Source organism: Amblyomma maculatum, chromosome 9 (assembly GCF_055883805.1).
Source record: "Amblyomma maculatum isolate TAMU_Amacu chromosome 9, ASM5588380v1, whole genome shotgun sequence".
Taxonomy (NCBI): Eukaryota; Metazoa; Arthropoda; class Arachnida; order Ixodida; family Ixodidae; genus Amblyomma; species Amblyomma maculatum.
Genome location: NC_139352.1, coordinates 27,710,438 through 27,723,024, shown reverse-complemented (window position 1 = coordinate 27,723,024; position 12,587 = coordinate 27,710,438). Strand labels below are relative to the sequence as shown.

Genomic DNA, 12,587 nt, shown 5'->3' with positions numbered 1-12,587 from the left:
AGGAAGACAGACACAAGAGAAGAAGACACAAGGCACGCGCTAGCGCGTGTCCTGTGTCTTCTTCTCTTGTGTGTGTCTTCCTGTGCGCTTTATCTTCAGTCAAGTTGCAATGCACCATCTAGCCCAACTTGAAGTTTTGTTAAACTACCTTTCAAGCAACGAGGGCTATTTTATATGTGGTTCATCTAATTCTCCGATAGCGCATGTCCTGTGTCTTCTTCTCTTGTGTGTGTCTTCCTCTGCGCTTTATCTTCAGTCAAGTTGCAATGCACCATCTAGCCCAACTTCAAGTTTTGTTAAACTACCTTTTTAGTTTACTTTGACCTCAAGATGTCATATCTCTGCCATAACATGTCCATCAACATTTGCGGGTGCTATAGAGACCTGCATTTTTAAAACCCATCCTTTACGTAACGCCCTCAAGGGGGTCTTTAAGGAAAATGAAGCGATGTGATGACGATAATGTGATGTCAGAACCGGAAGGTCCTCTCACTCTTGGATCAATGCTTCATGCACCCAAAGCAAGTGATGCTGCAGAATGTGAAGGTGGTTCTTCCTCCCACAAATACAACAAGCCATTTGGAACCATGAGATACTGGCATCATACGGAATGCCACGCATTACTTTGAAGGGTTTCTTGTGCATCACCTTTTTTGCAAAAGCTGAACACAGGGACGACCACCTCCAGATTAGCCTTTTAGATGCACTGCATTTTGTTGCTATGGCCTGAGATCACGTATTGCCTGCAAACATAAGAAATTGCTTCGGAAAGTAGGGCGTCGCAGCATGACAGACAAAAAGAAGGGGTCACAAGAATAATGTCAGAAACAAGAAGGTTGTTCTTTACGCTCTTGGAAGGAAGCGTCAGTTTTCAGCACACAAAAAAGAACTGGCTGTCACGTAGACTTCTGGACCCCTTGATGATCCAGACAACAGATCAGTTCTAAATCACAATGTTGATTAAGAGAAACAGCCAAGTTCAAATAAAAAAAACTTCATCTCGGTCCACAAGTGCAGGTTAAAGATCCCCAGGTGGTCGAAATTACTCTGGAGTCCATTTCCACTTTCACTCCCACCTTCCTTTCTTTGCTTAGGGTGTCCACAGGTTCAGGTGTCCACAGAAACTAGTGACAAATACTGTGCCTTTTCCTTCCTGTCAACCAATTTAATTATTAATAATAAAGCTTAGTGAATTACGGTCTACAAATACTGTAGGCTTGCCTTCCACATCCACTTAACAAATTTAAACTTGCTTTAAAGAAACTCGGTTCTCAGAGAATGTCCATGGTTCCATCTTTAGTTGGGGAAAAAGTCTTTTTCCTTACTCCTCCTCATCTTGGTTTTCTTTTCTTTGTTCTGCTTTGTTCTTCCTAGCAATGACGTGACTTGAAAATACTATGCAATATTTGTTGATATTGGTGCTTTGCCGTTCTGCTTGCCAACATTTTAAGGGGAGAGGGGTCGGTCAAGCTGCATCGCATGCATTTTTTTTCCCGCTATTCCGACCACATGTTGTATATCAACCTTGTATATGTGTGTGGTGAAAATAAGCTGAAATTGAAGTGTGCTAAGTGCAACTAAATTTTAAGTGAACATGCCTTGTCAGTGTTTTACTGTAATACTAACGTCTACTTCGGCCACTGTGTGTTTGTCATGTTTGCAGTAAACCTGACTGACATCATTTTTGTTTTTGCACAGTCTACAGGCCACGCCGAATTCCTCACCCTTCTCCACTGCTCTATATAAAATGCACTTTTCATGATGCCAGCCAACATGAGGCAGAGAACAAGTTCAGTGATTCAAGGAGTAAAACATACGCTCAGCAAAGAGTGAATAAAGATGACAGATAGAACATTGACATTTGAATGCCCAGGTCCTTACTTAAAATGTTATGAATAATGACGCTTATGCGTTCTGAAACATCCTTGCTTTAAAATGTGGTCTTCCTTCATTTTTTTCCAGTTGCATGTTTATTTCCTCAGTCATTGTGCTTCAACACAGTCATAGGCTGTCTCCCTTTGCTAGCTGTGTTTCCTACAGTGTTGTGTCGCTGCTTGAGGCAACTGTGCATAGTGCTTCGAGTGTAATTAAGAGCAGCGAGTTCCACAACGTCACGTGGGGGCCATGAGGTGTCAGATTTGCCAAAACTATTCAAGCCAATCTGTCTGTGCTGTCAGTTTGTTTGAATACAGCAGAACACCTCTGTAGTAAAGCCACTCGGACCGGCAGAAGTCTTTACTGTACCACGGCCGCTCGTTGGAAGCGCACTGGGTGCGGCCTGCTGCGTCGCGCCGCCGTCAATGGGCAAGCGCGTCCTTGGGGAGTTTACAGTTGCGCCCGCTATTTCTGCTGAGGGCGCCACTGTTCGGGGACACGTCGCCGCCGGGGTCGCCGGCTCTGAGCGCGCGGTTTGCTTCCTTTCTGAGCGCGTTCGCCTCGCGTCTGCGTGGTAAACGCAAACTTTTTTGTGCGCGCGTGTGCAAGCACGTTAACGTTGAGACTGGATGAGTTTGTTTTTTAAGTCGAAAGCCGTTCTATGCCCATGGAACGAAAATATATGCGCAGAAGCTCTGCCTGTTATCTGTGCGTCGCATCTGTGCACTGGTGTGCCAGTCGCAAAAGCGGACGTGCAAGGAGGGAGATTAAGAATGAAAATGATTGATGGTGATAGGTAATCAATAAAAGTTATAGACATTGATAGAGATAGTGACTAATGCTAATAACTAATAATGGTTAATAATGACTAAAATGATTTGTAATAACCAGTATATCAAACTACGACATGTAATGACCGCAATTGATTAGAAATGAGTAAAAGTACTTAGCAGTGTGTGGTAATGACTATAATAGCTAGGCATGACTCATCATTACGGTTAATGACAACGAAATGATCAATATGTGAAACGACATGTAATGACCACTGCTGATTCTAAATGAGTAACCTGCTTAGTTATGAGTGATAAGGGCTACAATGACTACGCAGGCAGACTCATCATGACTGAGAAACGACCAATATATCAAACGACGACTTGAAATGACGAACTGTGGCAAACGATGAGAGGCAAATGATAGGAGAAGGGTAGGCTTTCGCCATCCTGCGCTTAAGAGACTTCTAAGAGACCCTCTAATTTTATCTGCTGAGCTCGCTTCAGGCAGACAGCAGCAAGGAGTGGAAATGCACTCGCTCCCTCTGAAATGAAAGCAGCGTTGCGGTTAAAAAGTCCAGGTGCTGAAGCATAATGTCCTATCAGCTGCCATTGAATTTGCTACGAGGGACAGCAGATTGGACTTGTTGGTGATTAATTATAGGTTAACTGTGCAAACAACACGACGGGAACACAGGAGAGGAAGACGGCATAACCACGCGAGTTGTGTCGTCCTCTTTTTCCTGTGTTCCCGTCACTTTGTTTAACCTATTTAGTTACCAGTGAGCTGGCCAGTGAACTAGGATTTTTAACTATGCGTTGGGAAGCAGATGAACACGATGAGGTAGCACCAGAAGCTTTTCTCGCAGGTTATGTTGCGAGGACATATCAGAAAATGCTCCGAAGGTTTTTTTATATATAAGCATGCAATTTGTTCTGAATTTTGCCGCACTAGTCAGAGTGGCCTTGCAAGTAAGAGAGCCTGTGCATACAACATTTGTTTATACTGTTGAGACTGTTTGAGCCGATGCGATAAAACGAAAAGCCACGTTCCACAGAAAATCCGGCGCCCGCTTTGTCGGCGGACAGTCGGAAAAAAAAAAACCTCTGTGGTAAGAGGCACTTTAGTTGGTGATATGGCCAGATACCTTTGGCGCAATGAGAACACATGACATGTTCAGTGTGGCAGGAGCTGCCAAACCAGAGAGAGTCAATAAGATGTAAGGGTGAAATGGGAATTATTGAAAGCGGAGGGACCCTTAGATCCCAAGTCAGGCACACTATACTCCTATAGGGCACGTTCGTACGGCTTCGGTAAAGAGGGGCTTTATATAGCTATGTGTAGGGTGCTAGTTCACATAATGCGGTGGCTTAAGGCTGCATTCTAATGATATGAGACAGAGGCAGCAATTACGGGACACAGCGAATAAGCAGGTAGCAAAGTGCGGGCACTCTAACGAGGCTCCTCAAGGAGACTTAGGAACCCCAAGATTTGTTTATTACTACCAGGTTGTTGCTTAATTTATGTGATATTTGGTAATGATTTTGAGGCGACATGTCAGTTGAGCAAGAGCCTGTTGCAGGAAATATAGTCAACTGGACCAGTTACAGGTTAATGAAAACCAAGGACAATGGAGGCTTGATATACCCCGCAAAGGAAGTAATCAAGCTTTGTCAGCTTATGCACACCTTCATTAACAGGATGATGAAGTCTGAAGAGGTCCGGCGAAGTTGCAAGCTGTGTAAACTTTTGGTTTCATCATTGTTTTCTCACTGTGTACAGTACCTGCAGCTAATCTATAAAAACAATGATCGTGCCCATGCTAAGGCGCTATGCAAGATATCTTTAAGTTGCTGCCCCCACTGATAGCGAGCTGGGCTGGAAATGTCAACTCAACAGTGGAGCGATATGTATGGCTATGGCATAAACCTCTCTCAAGAAAGGTTTTCCGTCTGCGATTGGTAATTTTCTTCCTTTTTTGCGTGGCCATTAAATAAGCGTACTTGGCTGCTTGCTGAATCTCGGCTGCAGTTGCGCTCTGACGCGTGAACATTCTTGTGATCACAGCTAATAGTTTCACAACAGCAACACTCGATGCGCATTCTTCCATTGAAAATTACGAACCAGAAAAATTTTATGGGTTTGCGAGCAGCCAATAAAAATATTATTAAAAGCTTTCGGCGCATATATGTAGCACCTTGAGGCAGACCGGCTCTATCAAGCGCGCTTACTTTGTCCGGTCATGCAAAATGCGGGAAGCCATGACGGATAGCATTCTGGCGTACAAAGTTTAAGGTCTCCAACTGAGTCGAAGATCCCAGGTCATCATCTAGATTTAACCTAATAAACATCTTCATATTTGCACCGTAAAATTTGTCACAATGAGATAGAAAGGTTGGTTACATGTCGCATTTTCACAGAGGTTGCTCATAGTAGGACATTTTTTTATTGGATAGCGCTGGCGGCTTAGAACAGGTTTACATCAATTTGTGTATAAAAGCTGTATGCAGGAATGAGTAAATGGTATGAAAATGACACACGGAATTCGCGACACAGTTAAGTGGTTATGCATTAGGCTACCATGGCAGCTGAACAGCTTCGAATTGTTCACAACCGGGTCACATTTTAATGTGACGAACAACTGGATCCGATGCAACATCACGGTAGTGCGAGCTCTCCTTTCGGGTGGTCTGCAACCACCGTGACTAAGTTTTTCGGGGTACACTCCAGTGTACATCCTTGCTGAGCAAGCGCTAAGTGCTGACATGGTCACACTAGACATGACAGTATATACTAATTCTTGTTGCCAAATTGTGTGAAGCGGAGCTCTTATATCCTTAAAATAAAGCGCTTCTACCACGCCTACGCCTCCCTCAAAGCGCAGCCAGGCGCAGCTCTCCGCGCGCGGCTGTCCCCGAACGGTGGCGCCGCGGCGGTGGCGACTGGAAGTAGGCGCCTCCCGCCGGTTTCGGGCGATGTAGCAGGCCGCACCTAGTGCACTTCCATCGAGCGGCCGTGACTGTACCATGGCCTTTACTGTGTATCAGTTGTTGGTGACGTTTCCCTGAAGATGCTGTCTGGTAATTAAATGGCTACTCACCAAATACATCTTGTCGGCTGATAAAAGAAACACTCAAAAATACCTTCAGTCTACCTCTTGTCTCTTTATACATTTTTTTTTTGCAGTTATCAGAATTTCATGTTATCAGGTTTGAAGTTTTGTTTACATCTAGTGGAAGTATCGCTTTAGCATCTTTTAGCATGTGTTTTGCATTCTCTCTGAGTCATTTAAGGGGCAGCGGTAGAGAAATCCACGTGACACAGTCAAGCAAGGCAAAACCGCACTCTCTCTGCCCGTGCACTGCCCAGTGTTGTGAACTTTACGCTGCTTCTTCCCTTCTCCAACCTCTAGCTGCACCTTTACTCACCTTATACTTTGTCAGCAAGCAGGACTGCCTTCGTTCCACGTTCATAGTACTAAGTAATAGAGAAGCGACCGCATGGTGACGACTGCAAGCTGGAAATTTCGTTAACTCGGTATGGGCCTTTCACGTCCGATCAGGAGAACATGAAAGGGATCTTTATAAGGCATGTGGGGAGAGGGGTACCCTCGATCGCATTATATGGGAATGCATCGGCTCCCCTGTAGTCAAGGAAGATATCAATAGCAGAGAGAGCTGGGAAGCCCTGCTGCAAAGCGAAGATTCTGCTCGGCAGCAATAAGCCGTCTGCCTGGGGGCCGAGGCCGCGAAGAGACAAAATCTCTTTGTAAACCTTTAGTCATGGAGGCTCCAGCCCCCGTCCCCTAGGCCTGCATGCCGGGAGTGGGGAGTAAGGGGCCTCCATTTACGGTGGACAATAAAAGTTGTTATCCATCCATCCATCCATCCATCCATCCATCCATCCAGCACTACTTTTGCTTCCCCCTTCGTGCGGCATGCTTTACCTCATGGCTCCAAGTTCCTCGCAGAGCAGGCTTCTCCCCACAGCTCATTAGTTTGGTGGCTAAGCTATCTAAAAACAAAAGCACCATTTCAGCGTTACCTTCCTTCGAAAAAATATATCCCCCATCAGAACATCACAATAAGTTTTGACTTCAACGTAATATAATTTTTCAGGTAGTAGGCCTTCATTCTCGAATGTCGAGGAGAGGAGTCCTGAGGTGCCGATGTTAGACTGAAGGAGCAAAGGAGGAGAAGAGAACAAGCTTTCGCCATTAAGCTGTTAAGCGAAGCTAAGTGCAATCTTGTGAAGTTTTCCCTGTTCGTTTCTCACTTTGCAGTACATAGTGATGTATGGAACAGATGGCGAGTGCTACGGGAGTGCCAAGATTCTCGGTGTGGGACCCAGCCTGTATGAGGAACAGAGGCTTCAGGAGGCCCAGTGTCGCTCACATCAAGCCAGCAGTGGTGGAAGCTAGCGTCGACTGACTTCAGCATTTTCTCATGATCAGGGTCAGAACTGGTCCCACCTTCATGGAGTTTAATTCTGTCAAAAAAAGTTCCATTTGTTTTCATGCAGGCTATTTTGCTTCAAATTGCACAGTCTGCTGTCAAGTCACACAGTCATAATTAGTTTGTACACGGTCAGTCACACTTAATCAGAGGGCTCGAACAGTGTGACGTGGAGCAAATTAAGTCAACACTTATAAAATCATTAGGAACAGTGAGTGTTAATGTTAAGAACAGTGAGGTTGCGTCTTCTGTAGTTCACTTGATTTTGTGACTGTGCTAAAGCCCAACTGTTATCATTAAGATTCACTGTATCCGTCATAATTTCAATTGATTTCCTCTGCATAGCACCACTCAAGTGCTCTAGACAAGCATGATCAATGGTGTACATACCTGTTTTAAAGGCTGGGCACAAATATGATGATTGAGTTAAATTTTTTTGCCTGAATTGACTTCCATAAACTTTTGACTGCAGGTGCATCTGTTTACACACTGTGGACATGAACGCAAGTGCAAGAGGTGATTGGTGAAGCTGTGATCTCCAGTGACTACCACTCCATGTGGTTATTGGTGTGCTAGTCTGTAGTGGCTAAGAAATAGTAATAAATGTCTTTATTTCAAGTGCTGAATTGTACATAAGAAATAAACGACAGACATTAATACTTATTTATTAACAATTTTTTTGCTTCAGAAATTTTCTCTTAGGTGACCTAGACCATCTGAGATGTCCATTAGCCATCGAATTTACTTTCAGGTGAAGGTGTTGAACTCAATAAAACCATCGTAGCCTTGTGATCCAAAAGGTAGACTCTAATGTATTGAGCATTTTTGATTGCTGCTTGGTTATAGAACAGGATACCTATGCACATGTTTCACTGGGTTGACATGGGTACTTTGGAAGCTGCCTAACAGAGATTGACATTATCTTAAGCTGGCATCAGGAATGTTGTGTTTTACTGTTGTCTTTTTTTGTAGGAGTCTCCAACCAGTACGACTTAATCTCTGTTTACGCAGGAGGAAATAGCTTGAATTATGACGGCAGCAGCTTGCTCAAAGGTCGCCTCAGGTGGTGTGTATGCCCCCATTACACTAATGCCAGTGGGAGGCAAATGGCACTGACCTCACATAGGTCATGATTTTTTCTATCAACTGCATTTTTTTAGTTTGGTTTGTGGGGTTTAACGTCCCAAAGCGACTCGGACTGTGAGAGACGCCATAATGGAGGGCTCCGGAAATTTGGACCACCTGGGGTTCTTTAATGTGCACTGACATCACACAGCACACGGATGCCTTGCTTTTCATCACCAAGGAAAAGTGGCCGCCGAAGCTGGGATTCGATCCCGCACCCTTGGAAACAGTAGTCCAGCGCTGTAACCACTGCGTCACTCCGGCATGGTCAATAGCATTTGTGTTGCTGTGACCTCTTGTTTGAGGTAGATAGCAACTCTGGCGGTTTTGTTAGTGCTACAATTAGCTTCACAGCAGAGCTTGAAGCCAGGCTCCTGCAGTGGCTCAGTGGTGTGTTTTCAAGCAGAGGTGAACAACCTCATGAGGTCAATCTCAAAGCGACCTCAACCTCACGGAGTGAGGTGAGGTTAAGTTGAGGTTGGCCACAGCTGAAATTTTTTGAGTGACGTCTGCACATTGGACCTCAACCTCATGCATGAGTTTGAGGTTGAGTGAGGTTGTAACTTACTGAGATCGGCTTGTGAGGTCAAAATTATTATTCTTTCCCACAGTGATAAAACAGCAGGCAAAGTGCCTTTCATAATGCTTGTCGTGTACATTCTTTTGGTTAACAATGCACAAATACCAAGCGGCTTGTGTGTGTGCATGCTGCGTTCAACACCAAAAAAAAAAAGGAGTGGTGAAGGGGGGGGGAGGCAAGGTTGGAAAGTGCAGCGTGTCAAATGAATGGGGCCGGACAACGGCTGCAAAAGCCTTCAAAAGAAGGTGAAAAAAGGTCCCGCTGCCATTCCGCGCAGGTTTAGGAAGTAAAGAAAGTGCGCATAGTCTAAGTTTCCAGACCTACGTGGGTGTGTCAAAAAAAGAAAAAAGACGAATAGTAGAAAAAAGGGAAGTGCAAGATCTAGCAAACAAGGCATTGCTCGGGGAGGACTGCACAAGAGAGGTTTCAGAGAGGCATATGGAAAGAACAAGCTAGGAAGCAGAAGAGAAGAATGATGAAGAATGCCTTGATAAGAGGTTACCACACGAAGATAATATATTTTATAATAAAAGTATCTTGTGTTAGTATATGATACGAGTTAATCCAATGGAAAACAATAGGACGGTACATTGTAGTTGTATCAGTGCAATTCACCTTTTTGATTATTACTATAATTAGTTTGCTCTCTGTTGCTAGACATTAAACTATAACCCTTACCTAAAAAGATTAATTTAATGCGCCCTTATTGAAGAATCATTGAGGGACAGACGGGTGACTGACAACTGCCTATGGAAAGACAGCCTCTCTCCATGCATAGAAGGGTGGGAATCATCTCAGGCGATAACTGTAAGACAGTTCTGAAACCCCGCTGTTTTAAATGCTGTCATTCCTTTCTCATACCCTATGTGAGCGAGCGGCTTTTCATTTACATGTTTGTTTCTCTGAGTGCTTCCCCCTCCGTTTTACAGCCTGCAGCCAAAGTGGCGGGCGCGCCTTTTGTTCGTAAGCTGGTCTGTGCTCGTTTGGCTCCGCAACCGGTTTCCGATCTCAACTGACGAACGAAGCGCGAACCCAGGAACCCTTCGGCATTTCTTGGAAAGTAAGCCACTGCAGATACGTGCGCCTCTGTGTTTTGGGGTTCCTTTTGTGAGTTAGTGCGTTTAAGGTATCTTTCAATGCGTTTCTGTCAACGGGGCTGAACGACAGTGGCAGTGTGGGCGAGAGAGTGAGATGCGTGCGCGATGCTTGAGCGTGTTAATGCGGGAGTGAGTCTGCATCAGTTCTTTTCTTAGTTTTTTCAGTCCTCTTTCACAGCCTTATTTTTCCTCTTTTCTTATTTTCGTTTTCATTTACCACTGTCCCTTCTTGCGTTCGTGAGCCCATTTACTTACAATCACTGTGATGGGGCCGCTTTTCTGTGGTGTGACCAACCGTCACGCCCCCCTCTTCCTAAAGCCCCACGTTCTCGTCCAGACCACACATTCCTGGAGCGTCCGCAACCCGAAATCGGCAAAAGACGCAGTATCTAAACAACGCGCAATGTTTTTCGCCATTTGCCAAGGCAATCTTTTTCTCCAGCGTTCGGCCTCTGAGAGGAGAAGTGGGCGCATCTTTTAAATGAAGACACGCAGCCGTGGTCAACAAGTTGCTGTAATTTATGGTGAAAGTTTCCGCCCTTCCCAGTTGAGGTCCACCGTTCTTCGAGGTCTGTTGCATTGTTGCGTTCGACGTCCAGTTAACAGTACGCTGTTAGGTGTGGCTATGGCAGACCAAGCGAAGAAATTTAAATATGCCGATGATTATGTGTGCGCTCAGAGTTATCGAATTGGCAGGCACCTATGATCATTTCCGTGACACAAACGAAAAAAACGAAACGAGAATCGCTGTAAACTTCGAATGCATTCATTGCGACAAGAGGCTGTGTGGACAAAGGAACCAGCAGTTGAGCTTTTCTCAGCATCTCAAGGTAATGTGCAAAGTTTCCCTAATCCAATGTATGATTTTCTTAATTTACATGAATGATAAAAAGAACTGTTCTGGGGCTAGCTGCAATTTCATCATTAATTATTATAAGTAGAAGAGAGTAACTTTTCCAATAATTTTTCACGACGTTTGCTCCATGCTGCACAACCATCGTCAGGATTATGGAAAGTAGCTTAAAGTCGACAGTGCAAGCATGCTTTACCTTTAACAAAGCATCCCTGCATATGGCAATATTTTGTTCCGTCCACGTATTGTCATAAGTCACAAGGGAGTTGTTAATTTCATAAAAAAAATGTTAGGCTATTACAGTTTCTATCTATCCCTATACATAAGTGGTAGAACTGTTTTGTTTTGTAACAGAGATGTAACAAATAAGAAACATTGTGGGCGATTTCTCTACCCGAGGGATGCGCACGACACACAGTGGGCCGTATGACAAACATCTTTTATCTCACAGGGATCGTCGAAGTCGGTGCTAGGTCGTCGTCCGGGTGGCTGCGGGTCGTTTCCGTGGAGAGCGCCAGGAGCGAAGCAGGAACGAGGAGCCAGGGACCAAGAGGAGGGCGAGACGGCGGCGCGTGCCTTCTTTTATAGCCCCCTCGCGCGGGACCAGTTATCCCCGCGCGAGCGGGGAGAGGGAAACAGGCACGCGCGCAGGGAGCATTGGGAAGTGGCGCGGCCTTCGAATGCGCGGCGCGCCACGAGCCTTACATCTCCCCCCCCCCCCTCAGCGTCCGACCCGGGCTCCGTCAACAGCCGGGCCATGTCCATGTCCGAGCCCGGGTCGGCTTAAAATATGAAGGCTTGTCGCTTGGCTCTGGCGGGATGCCATCTCAGCTGGTCCGTGGGACGGGAGAAGCAGCAGGCATGGCGGGACTGTTCCGGCTGGTCCCTCTCTGGCAGCGGCCACATCCTCGGGGTCACAGCGCAGCTGGGCTTGGCCCCGGATACGCCTGGCAGCGGCCCTGAGCTGCTGCTCTACATCGTTGACCCCTTTCCACGTGGCGCCATGCTGGATGCACATTGCAGCAGGCGTTTTCGCCCCGGGCACACCTTGCTTCCTGAGGCCCGTACTCCAGGCCTGGACAGCGGGCTCCACTCCAGACGCGTTCAAGACGGCCAGCATGGCCGCGCTGGTCACAATGATGAGCCACAAACCACTACAAATCAGGGGGGTACCGCCTGTTTAAGTGGCCTCTCCTTGAAACCATGCGCTGGGTGCGGTTTCCCGCCCCAGCGACGGTGTTCATCTGGCTGCTGCAAAATCTTATCAGAATGCATTCTGAAAGAAGCAAAGACGTTAGACAAAGTAGTGCACTACCTTGGCCTTAGGTTATAGCGTCGGTTGCGAATCGGGTTGCTACCTGTACGCCTTACTTTGGGGGAGATCGCTGCATCGCTTTGAGCTTCCCCCGCTTCGCAGTTATCGTCCTTGCGAAGGTGGTAAGCTTTCATGTCTGCGACGTGCACCGGACCAGCGGTTTCACCGCTCGCCAACAACCGCAGCTGGTAGGTGAGTGGCGTAGTCCGTACCGTAACTTCGAACGGTCCAACCCACTTGTGCGCTATAGCGACGCGGCGAAACCACGCGCTGCGTTACTAAGCGGGTGCGTTCTTTTCAGTACCAAGTCGCCCGTGTTGAAAACGACGTGACGACGACCTTTGTTGTACTGATCCGCTTGCTCCATGCGCGCGACATCGAGGTTTTCACGAGCCGCGCGCTGCGCTGCCTCAAGGCGCTCGCGGAGCTTTGCCGCGTACTGCGTAAGCGGAGGGGGCGCGGGCCCCGCCGCGTCAAGTAGGGCGTTCTCTAGCGGAAAAGCGATCTCTTTCCCAAA

The 12,587-nt window shown here is 46.4% G+C and overlaps 1 protein-coding gene across 1 annotated transcript in view; it reads left to right on the top strand.

Annotated features, from left to right (window-relative positions):
• Positions 1-7,888, top strand: part of LOC146178646 (mitochondrial tRNA-specific 2-thiouridylase 1) — a 32,940-nt gene extending 25,052 nt beyond the window's left edge. Inside the window, exons 8-9 of the mRNA XM_084578448.1 lie at positions 6,929-7,100; positions 7,573-7,888. Coding sequence (XP_084434574.1) covers positions 6,929-7,066 — 138 coding nt within the window. The 3' untranslated portion in view covers positions 7,067-7,100; positions 7,573-7,888. The remainder of the gene's footprint in view (positions 1-6,928; positions 7,101-7,572) is intronic.
• The last annotated feature ends 4,699 nt before the right edge of the window (positions 7,889-12,587 follow it).